The sequence below is a fragment of the Octopus sinensis genome, linkage group LG7 (assembly GCF_006345805.1).
Source record: "Octopus sinensis linkage group LG7, ASM634580v1, whole genome shotgun sequence".
NCBI classification, from domain to species: domain Eukaryota; kingdom Metazoa; phylum Mollusca; class Cephalopoda; order Octopoda; family Octopodidae; genus Octopus; species Octopus sinensis.
The window spans coordinates 91,306,517-91,317,921 of NC_043003.1; the positions used below are offsets into that span (position 1 = coordinate 91,306,517).

Genomic DNA, 11,405 nt, shown 5'->3' on the forward strand with positions numbered 1-11,405 from the left:
CGACCAGAGTATCTATTGTTTGCCACGGTAATGATGCAAATTGTCAATACAAACAGCAGGATGAACTATTTAGCGCTAAACTATTAAGGACAATTCGTGCGTAATTAAGCCAGCAACACCTAGTTGAAAAAAGCACTTCCACGCATGCGTAATACAATAATGGTGATGTTCTTAACTGTTATATGGGAATGTAAATATGTTTGCAAATTGTTTTTGTTACATGTTATTCTGTGTTCTGAATACTTTTATTTTAATAAATGTTGCTTACTGCAAGTTATGGATGATTCTTTTATGACTTCATTGCTTTCAGGCTTAGCTTAAGGTATTTTCGCGCCCGACATCAGAAAATGCGTCTGAATAATAATTACCGGACAGCAAATAGAGACTCGGACATTGCATAGAAAATATTTTTCATTTTTAACCTCGTATATAGTACGCACTAGGGATTTTGACCTATAAACTTTGGGGAAAAAATGCGGATTATACTCGAAGATTTACGGTATTTATTTATATATATATACATACATAAACACATATATATATATATGTGTTTATGGAGTAGTCTCACAAAATATATAATGCAATAAAGGAAAGAATCTTGTAGACACGATATTTTGAGAACGGATCCTCATGCCAGATACGGTGGTGAAGGATTTATTAATGTCAAGTGCTAATTATTAATGTCAAGTACTCGTTTGTGGGAAAGATGATAGCAAATCTCTTGACTATTGGTCAACGAGAAGGCGAAGAGACTCAATGTAATAAAAGTGGTAGTAAAGAGACGTCCATTTTTTTCAAATATCATTGTGTAAATATTAGTGATTGGTCGATAACTGACAAAGTCTAACAATTTACTCGTGTATGCTGGGATACACACCCAAACATTTTCATAGGTTGTTGTAGATACACGGAAAAGTTGAAGAATTCATTAAGGCTGTAGTCCCGTTAGGAATACAGTGTGGGTGGACAAGTCAGCTCGGTACAGCTAAGTGGGGTCAATGACCAAAATTGTTTTTGCAGTGAGTAAATGTCTACACAAAGTAGCAAGGAGAGTACGTGAATAGGAAGAGATGTTGGGATGGGTTTTGATTCGTGTGCGCAAAGTGGAAGTAATATTCGAAATTGAAACAATTAAACTACATAATTTGTTCTGGTAAGCTAAACAAAGGATGGGCCTATTGTCTTCGATGTACTTGAAATGTTTAGTTATATAGTGTATCTTAGGGTACAACAGGAAACTTCCTCGCTTTAATACAGATATATTGAGTTGACCAAAGCACATTAGTGATGGTAAAGAAAAAAGTTCCTGAAATTCTTTGGTCATTAAATCAACATTAGCAGTTTAAATAGGTGAACTTTTATAGAAAAGAGAAATATAAACGCAAGTGCGGTAAAAACCTCTTAGAATCATCACTCTTGATAAGTCTTTTATTGGTAAGAGCACGTTGTACACCAATTTAAACCACGATGGTTTCTAAGAAGATAATATGAAGACATCCTTTTCACCCATCTAACTTTATTGGGGCTCAGCAACGGCCGTGTAAAATATGGGACTGTTTCTGATCGTACCCTGCATTAACAGCGTAAAGTAAATTCCTATAGTTGAACTATGCATTACATTAAAAGAAAAAATACCGTTCAACAAGTCTTTTCGTATATAACACTATGAAGGGACTTCCACTAGAAAATGAACTCGGAACACCCATAACGATTAATATTCTAAAATATTGAACAATGTTGAATGATCGTAATTTTTCTCCGAGTGTGTAAATTAAAAATTAAAAAAAACGCATTGACTTTATTTGAATTAGATTCGACAAAACATTTAAAACCGTTTTTAAAAAGAATAAATTTCCAAAACATTGAACGGAAATGATACCAAAACTTATTCATTTCTTATCAATGAGATTTAATTGTTAACCGTCGCCTAAACAATTTTATGTTTAATTTCGATACGAAACATTATTGAAATAGAAAATAACAATGTCTGTGATGAGCGTTAAAAACTAGATTAGGTTTACTATGGGGAGTTCTTTGCGATTACAATTTCGCTTTAGTTAACTTCGAGCGTTCAAACCCGGTGAAAACAGCCGTCTCGGAAAAGCAACCGATTTTTCAACGATTGAAGGTTTTGTTTGAGTGCAAATGCAATGTGTTATTGTGTTTTCAATGTCAAGAATTTCTTTATTTGAACAATTTGGCAACTGTTCACTAAATTCAAATTTGTTGTAGTCGTTTTCATTTTTGTTCACACACTGAGATTCTAACTGAATTTCTTCATTCTGTTTCAACTTTCCTCCCACTTCTAAAATATTAGTAATACCCATTTCTGTTCTATTGGAGTGAATATTATTTTGGTCGAGTTCCTCCGTTTGGGATTCATGTATTTTGACCATACTTTTGACACTACACTTCTCAACATCAGTTTCAGTCAAATTTTCGTTATCTGGAGTTTTGTCGGAAGATGTCCAGATCGCCTGGAACGAAATTTCGGGGGGATCGCGCCAATCAGTTAATACGGAAAGCCCCAGTGATATGGGTTTTCCAATATTTGGGGTAGTTTTTACATCGTATCCCCAAAAATCTTTCTCTTTTAAGTACATGATTGATATTGGTGCTTTAGAGTCTTTCGTCGCAGACAAAGTTGCATCGGATTCGAGCTTCTTGGGCCAACTGGATTCTGAAGGTTCACATTCTGAAATGGCTACCGGATGTACAACTGGATCAACTTCACTTTTGAATATGTCCCAGAGTTTTTCAGAACGGATTAACCACTGGCTTTTCGTTCTAAGAGATTTCACGATGTGATTAATTTCCAGGTGTTGCTGTCTCTGGAAAACATCGAGTAATCTATGAAAATGAGCCATTTCGTTAATGTTGGATTCATCGCTTTTACTGCTTGTCCAATAACAGGAGTCGGTTTGCCGTAAATGCTTTTTCAACTCCAAAAGATCGTGTCCAAAAAGCGATGGCTGCGTGTGCTTTCCTAGAGATAACATCAGGTTTCTGAAAAAGAAATAGAAAGCTATATTACAAATGCTCGTTAACTTTCAGAATGAGGAATAGTACTGTAACAGCCATAATCGAGGAATAGTTTATCATTAAAAGAGGGGTGGCTAATGTAGTCACAAAGGTTTGTTTTTCGCAGGAGTAATCGTCAGGAAGTTTTGATCAAAAAATGTTTTACTGGTGAGAGAGAGAGAGAAATGCTTTATATGTAGAATAAAGAGACGAATTACAGCTGACGAGAAGAAACCGTTTAATAATAAAAATGAACAAATGAATTACATTTTTTATAATTGCTTTCTTTATTAACTTTGTTTTGAACATCGGTAAGTGAAAGACTAATACTTAAATCATTCGTAATGTTCTCTGCTACTAGATAATTCTCCCAGGTTGCGATCTCAACTTAAGAGTTCTCTAGATATAGGAATAAATTGGAGTTTTACAGTCATTTTCTGATTTTAAAAAATATTTAAAAACAAACTGGCAATTACTTTATGCGATAATAAGCTGTTAATTTTAGTTAGATCCTTTGCTAATTTAACAAACGCACAAACATCGCATTCCTAAGTTTAATTACTTATTCAAGTGGTAGGAATGATATTGAATTTTTAAATCGGGAACATAGTAACATAAACCAAGCTTTTTTTTTCTTTTTTCTCATTAAAGGCATTCCTTTGTTTGATGTAAATCAATGAAAATAAACCTGCCTGATATATGTGTCACACAGACTGTATATTGTCTTCGTATTTTAGTCCTGGTCACCGGATTCTTCACACCGCTTATGATGATTGGTATAAAACTTAATGAAGTTAACAGCCTCAGAAACCTTTAAATCTTCAAGTAAGACAAATAAATAGTAATGAATTTTAAGAGGCTGTCTGATATTTTGCATTTAAATATGAAGTATCTGGAACAACGTATTATATGAGAAGAAATTAAATTAGTTCTCGCTTTAGAGTTAAACTATTAGATTCGTTCAGGTGTGGAGTCAGGTTCAATATCTACCTTTTCATATGGAAATAAACAGAAAATTCATTATTTCTTATAGCTTGTCACAAAATCAGGTTTTTTATTCAACCATGAGAGGGTGATGAATTGACGGAATCGTTAGAGCGTCGGACAAAATGCTTTGTCGTATTCATTCTGACATTTTACGTTCTGAATTCAAAACCTGCCAAGATGAACTTTGATTTCCATCCTTTCGACAAAATAAAGAACCAGTTAAATCTTGAGGTCGATGGTGCCGACTAATCCACTCCCCTCAAAATAGTTGGTTTAATGTGTGTAGTATTACTAGTAAATAGTTATTGCCGAGTGACAACATTTTGTGGGTTGCATGTTGTGTTCGTCATGATCTCACTAATACTTAGTTTTCGTTGATACCCGGAACATATGCATTGACATATGTTCAACAGTTGGATAACTAGAACAACATTAAAACGATATCCAATGAAATAGTTGAAAGTTTTCTGTATAAGATACTATGCAAGAAAATTATATGAAAGTAGTTCATAGTTACTGAAAATAAGTAGGAGTGACAACTATTGCATGTAAGTAACGAGTGCATAATTCGGCCTTACAACCCAAGGTCGGTACCGTTTGCCGAACAGGACAAAAACATGTTAAGGGAAAAGTAGAAAGCGGTGAGAGATCACCTCATGGAGCAGAGCGACATGGCTCCGTGCGGACTGCTGAATGGCTCTGCCTGGGTTTCAATTCGCCAGTTTCTTATAACCCAACGAAGTTTTTCTTGAAAGTTCGACCAGACTATTTGGCCAGAATGATTGGTCAACTGTCTGAATGACTGGCCAAGCCATATTTACCTTTGATGGCGATACAATTAACTTTTCGTAACTAGCTTTGCCTTTCATCACAGCATAGTAGGCCGTGGTCTTGAACTGGGTAACCTGAGCTTCACTACACTGGCACTGTGACTCGATCAGAATCAATATTACTGAGACTAGGAAGATGAAAATGATGGTCGATCTTCAATGAAGTGAATTGCATAATGGCGGGAGAAGCTGCTGCTACTACTACTACTACTACAGAAAGGTGGGGGTACTCATTCCTCTTTGGGCTATTAATGATCTGGAACGAAACCAGCAATTATGGAAGAAGAGGCCGGTCGATACCATAGTAACTGACCCCAGTCCTTTCGTGGTGTTTTACAAACACCGAAAGGATGAAAGGTAAAGTTGATCTCATCGGATTTAAACTCAAAATACAAAGAGCCGGAAGAAATACCGTTTAGCATTTTGTCCAACACTTTAACGATTCTGCCAGCTCGCCGCCCTCCTTTAGGCTGTTGATAATTGTTTCAAATTTTAACACAGGGTCAATAATTTTAGAGGAGGTGCTTAACTGATACTTTATTTTATCGACACCGAAAGGATAAAGGCAAAATCGACCTTAGCGGAATTTGAACTTAGAACGTATAGTCGGAAGAAATGCCGCTAAGCATTTTGTCTGGCGCAGTAACATTCTGCCAGCTCACCGCATCCCCTTTTGGCTATTGATGATGACCAGAATTCGCTGTCAACAGAAATCAACATGTCCAAATGACGTTATTACTTTTGGCTGTCGAGATGTTTGAGTTTTCTTTGAACCATTCTGTAATGAGACTGATGCATTGTGAGGAACAAGAGTTAATGCTGAGTGTTAAATTATCTTAAAATTCATTCTCGTTAATACGAGTGCGTGCTGAAAAGTTCCTGACTTTGGGTAAAAGAAAAGATAGGAGGTTCAATTAGTTATGATTTTATTCAACATATTCGCTTCTCAGATTCACACACTTATTGCAGCTGTCCTTCACCTTTTCTAAGCCCGTAGAAGAACTGGGAAAGTTGAGCCTCCAACAATACCTTTCGCGACACTCTTAAAGCCAGGAACTTTTCAGTACCCCCTCGTATAATTCAAACTATTATAAATCAGAAAGCTCATAAAATATACCAAACTGGAAAATTCAATCAAAATTACTCAACAAAGATGAAAATATATGTCGCGTGTGTGTCTATAGACTGTGAGAAGCGTTTAGAATGAAGATGAGTGAGAGAATTATTATTTAAGCGCGTTGCAGACGACCAAAAGAAAGTTTGAGGGGAGACAAGACAATCTCTACAGAGAATTCAGATTCCAGAAGCGATTAAATTGTGGTAAAAGGAAAAAAACAGCTTTTAGAATGTTTGATAGTCTTTTCACGCATAAACGTGCCACGCCTTTGCAAGAGCAACGCCACAAGCGCAGTTGCACAGGGCATAAAATTCTTAGGGTTGCAAAATTTCAAAAGAAAAACAAAAATGTAATAATTAATATTGGTTTCAAATTTTGGTACAAAGCCATCAGTTTCGGGAAAGGATGTAAGTCGATTACATCAACCCCAATGCTCAACAGCTACTTATCAAAAGTTTTGAGGAAGTGTACTCGTCGATAACATCTATCCCAGCACTTGATCCTTCATTTATCGACAGCCGAAGGGACGAAAGGCAAGCTGGTCTCGGCGAAACGTAGAGCCGGAAGAAATGCCTCTAAGTGTTTTGTCCGACATGCTAACAATTCTGCCAGTTTACTGCTTTATGATATTCTAGATTTTAGCACAAGGCCAGCGATTTTAGGGAAAGCGGACTTAGTCGATTACTTGACTGGTACTTTATTTTATCGGCCCTGATGGGATGAAATGCAAAGTTGACCGCGTAAGATTTGAACTCAGAATGTAAAGAATTGGAACAAATACACGAGCCTTCTTTCTTTTTTCTTTTGTCGATGTTCTAACGATTCTACCTCTCCACCGTCACTTAAATATACTGCTCCTCCCACCCCCACAAGTCTATCCCAGTGTGTGCGTGAGCGCGCGCGTTTATTTTGTTGAAGATTACTTATGTTTATCGATTCTGGAAGGATGAAAAAATAAAGCCGCTAGGATTTGAACTCAGGATGTAAAGCACTGTGATTAGATACCGTTTGGAAATGATTAAGTATTTTCGAAGGGAAGAAAAAACAAAAGCCATTTTTAAGTTTAAATAAGGGGGGGAAGCACTCCGTCGGTTACGACGATGAGGGTTCCGGTTGATCCGAATCAACGGGACAGCCTGCTCGTGAAATTAACGTGTAAGTGGCTGAGCACTCCACAGACACGTGTACCCTTAACGTAGTTCTCGGGGATATTCAGCGTGACACAGAGAGTGACAAGGCCAGCCCTTTGAAATACAGGTACAACAGAAACAGGAAGTAAGAGTGAGAGAAAGTTGTGGTGAAAGAGTACAGCAGGGATCACCACCATCCCCTGCCGGAGCCTCGTGGAACTTTAGGTGTTTTCGCTCAATAAACACTCACAACGCCCGGTCTGGGAATCGAAACCGCGATCCTATGACCGCGAGTCCGCTGCCCTAACTACTGGGCTATTGCGCCTCCAAGTTTAATTAAACACTATTTATCAATATGTAATTGCGATCATTATCAATGACAGGAATTACATTAGTGATAGGCAAAATTTCGATTCCTCCATTAAAAAATTCTGCGTAAGCAATGGTGAATATGCTGTGATTTAGAATTATTGCGTGGCTGTTCGTCCTATTTTCTTTTCTAGATGTTCTTATATTAGGTAAGGCTATTAGGTTGCCTATGTTGACAATAACCACTCTAAGATTCGTTTGAGTTTCCAAATACACTGCACTATATGACAGCTGAAACATGTGTGAACATGTTGAAATATGACAAACAAGGTGAATATTGTTATAAATAAAAAATGTTTATTTTAAAACGTTTACAAATATTATGATTTTGAATAACTTCTGATCCAAGTGAGCATGTTTTGTTTTGTTTTTCCATCAGAGGTTAAAAATATTAGTTACGTATGTGACATGTAATCACTTAAGTTGGTGAAGTCGTGTTGAAGATGGAGGCGAGTGTAGTCCTTGATTGCCTTCATCGTGGTGACGAAGGAAGATTTTGTCTGTCGTAGGCTATAAAACCTTGTCTCTTCGTGCTGAAAGCGCAATAATCATAGCCTAATTGGTCTAGAGTTAAAATGTCATCCCTGTGGCTGTGTTGGTCGGAAAGAGGAAGGCCAATTGCTGGGAATTAACTTTCTTGTCTTATAATATAAAGTTAATATATGAATGATGAAACAGCGGTCGCGAAGATCGATCAGAACTTGCAAAAATAGGTTTCTTTCTCCGTTGTAGATAAAACTGTTGGCAATACAAACAACACCGGTGGAACAAACCGAGATGTACTATAAGCGAATCGAAAGGATACTAGATCGAATCTAAGCTAAATTAACCACTTAACACTAAAAACGACACTATAGAAAAGGTGATTCTCAAGACCTGGACGTAAATAAATATATTGTCGCACCCAAGTTGACATGCTAAAATGACCCCAGCTTAATATTCACAACATCCTGCCACTCAGTCACTTTCAATCCCTCCTACTAAATTCCCTCCTCTCCCCCTTTCGTTTTCTTTATTCTTAACATCTTTAGACAATTACCCACTCCCATAATTTTGACCTCCTCCTTTTCTATTACCGACCATTTTATCTCTCCATACATGTTTTTTTGTTTTGTTTTTTTTTTGCTCGTTCTTCCGGCTTCGCCACACATTTCAAATTATATCTCCGGGGAGTTAACTTGGGATCCCTTGGCTACAATGTAACCTTCATTTAACTAAGGTATCTTCGGTCTGATGAGCAGCTAGTAGATCATCCCTTATTGAGTAATTATTACTTCCAACGTTCTGCTTGCTAGGAAACGTATGTAGCCTGGCTTTTACCTGCTCCATTCCCTCAATTTGGACTCGCATTCATAGCAACCTTAGTTGTTAACCATGAAGTATAATATTTTTTCAGTTTATCGAACTTCGATATGGGAAAAACCTACAACCTTCTACGTCAATAAACTATTGTTGTTCCTGAAAGATGTTTTTATACCTACGATGGACAGCTCAAAATTTACTAACTTCTTATACCTAGATCCATGGATCTTAATCATTATACATAAATGCATATATATGTTTGTGTGCGCGCGCGTGTGCAAAATAGGGTCTTTATATTCGAAGATGATCCTTCCCTGTTTGTTAACCAAAGAAAGAACATAAATATATATACATACAAAGTGCGATGGGTAAATTATCACCATTTTATATTTTTAATTTCGCGCATGCACATTGATTTTTTAATATTTTGTCGACTACACAGTATAGTAGGGTCAGTTGGGCATCGTCTGTGAGAAAAACAACACCATGACGCAATTCACTCCGCCAGAAATTTGGAAACTATACACTGTATTGCTTGGCATTCGCGCCGGAAGCTCCAATACGAACAGATGATGGTGGACACACAGAACAACCTTTGGCTGTATCCCCAAAATTTGTACCAAGAGTAATAAAAATCAAACATCCAGTCAACATCATGGCGTTTGGAGCGATCACTTGTGGTGGCACCGTTATGCCTCCATTAATCTTCCCACGCGGCCTCAGACTCAACATAGAGGCCTACCCTGGGTCAAGATGGTGACTGCTGGAAGACCCCCATGTCTGGCAACAGGACTCTGCACCGTACCACACAAGCAGCAGAACACAGTCATGGCTGTCAGACAATTTCTGCGACCACATCATCCCTAACATCTGACCACCTAACTCCCCAGACTGCAACCCCCTTGATTATTTTGTGTGGGGCGCAGGTGAGTGAGAGACTAACAAAACTCCTTGTAACACCAAAGATGAACTGAAGGCAAGGATTATGGTAGCATTCACCAACTTAAAAAAGGACGTGTCCAGAAGAGTTGCAGGAAATTCCGAAGTCGTCTGGAGGACGTGGTTGAAAACAGATTTTATTGAATAACTTTACTCTTTGGTATTTCAAGACAATTTTATGTAATTTTAGTAAATATATCTTATGTCAGTGTTATTTTCATATTTGCGTTATTTAGGCGACAATATATTCACCGCACCCTGTCATGCGCGCGCGCGTGTGTATGTGTTTCCCCTATGACTTGCTTCTGTTGGTTCTACGTCTCAGCAAAATTATATGAGAAATATCATTATTTTCGACTTAAAAAACGGATATTTCCAAGCTACATAAGATGCGTAAATGAACATTAGCGAGCCGTTCGGACACTCTCCCCCAACCACTTATATGCGTGTGTAGTCTATTCGTCGTTTGTCTTTCAAATTTCGGATCGTTGGCTGAGCATTATTTTCTTTAGAAAAATTGTTCGCTATACAATTTATTCATTTAGCGTATTCATTTATGCTACCCCCAGTACTTATACGAGTGCGTAGTCTACTCGTGGTTCGTTGATCAAATTTCAGCTCGTTATACGAATTTAATTTTCTTCAGAAAAGCTGTTCGTTATTCAATTTGTTCGTATATGGGTATCCCGCTGATATACACCATGTATATCTGTATTTATATTAGGTCCTTCTCTACACTGTTGCTCGACTTGCTAGACATATCAAACAAATCAATCCTACGGTCTTAACATAGAACGGATGCATTTGATAATACAACCCTAAATAAACTATGCTGAAAAAACTGGAATCGTTATTACGGCTGGAATGCTTTTCATCATCTTCATCAGGAGTAAAACAACAAAAACATTTATGCGGTTATAACTAACTACAAAGATAGCATTACGACGCAATAATTTGCCTTATAAACTGCGTAGTCTTAAAAATGAGTTGACAACGCTTTTGCGTCTTCCAAAATCATCATTATACATTATGCATGCACAAATAAACTTAATTGGTTTTTTTTTTTTAAATACGAGATTTAAAAATCCAAATCTATATTTAAGCTTGATGTAACATGTAGAGATGTGACAAGTTGATAATTGCAGTAATGAATCAAAGGAAGTTAATCCATACATATTGCGCATTTTATTCAATCGTTACGTAGTTAAACAACTGCGACGAGTAAACAAAAAAGGTTATGACAGTCAGTTTTGCTCGGGAAACTTTTGTTCAGTACTTGCAAGTCTACCACTAAGGTTTTGGAATATAAATGATGCAAGACTCAGCCGGAAAAAATGTGTGTGTGTGTAAAAATTAAATCTCAAACTTGCATAATGATTGTAGCCTGTATGGAAGAAGCAGGAAGAATCAAAGCGTTTTTCACAGTCTTGCGCAATACGTACCTGCACTGTGACTGAACTGAAGATAGAGTTGAATGGATTGGCGGCAAATTTGTGAGGTTAAATATATACTTCACGGCAGTGATCCAACCACGGAAGTCCGGGCCTAGTCCAGCCGCCTTGAGTACTGGTGGTCTACCCTATCAAAAGCTTTACTTTGGTCCAAATGGGCCAATGCCCCACTTTTACCGGATAATTTACCAACCCTATCTAAGGTGTAGCGTAGGTGATGGAGATTGTCCTGGATCGACCTGCCTGGAATGGCGCATGT

General features: G+C 37.5%; 1 protein-coding gene across 2 annotated transcripts in view; it reads right to left on the reverse strand.

Annotated features, from left to right (window-relative positions):
• Window positions 1-558: 558 nt before the first annotated feature.
• Window positions 559-11,405, reverse strand: part of LOC115214290 — a 20,585-nt gene continuing 9,738 nt past the window's right edge. Inside the window, exons 1-2 of one of the 2 annotated variants that reach the window (XM_029783442.2) lie at window positions 3,714-3,842; window positions 559-3,006 (exon numbers count right to left, since the gene is read on the reverse strand). In XM_029783442.2, the coding sequence (XP_029639302.1) occupies window positions 2,058-2,999 (942 nt within the window). In that variant the 5' untranslated portion in view covers window positions 3,000-3,006; window positions 3,714-3,842 and the 3' untranslated portion in view covers window positions 559-2,057. Of the gene's footprint in view, window positions 3,007-3,713; window positions 3,843-11,405 lie in introns of those variants that run through there. The other variant, XM_036504912.1, reaches the window with a different exon arrangement.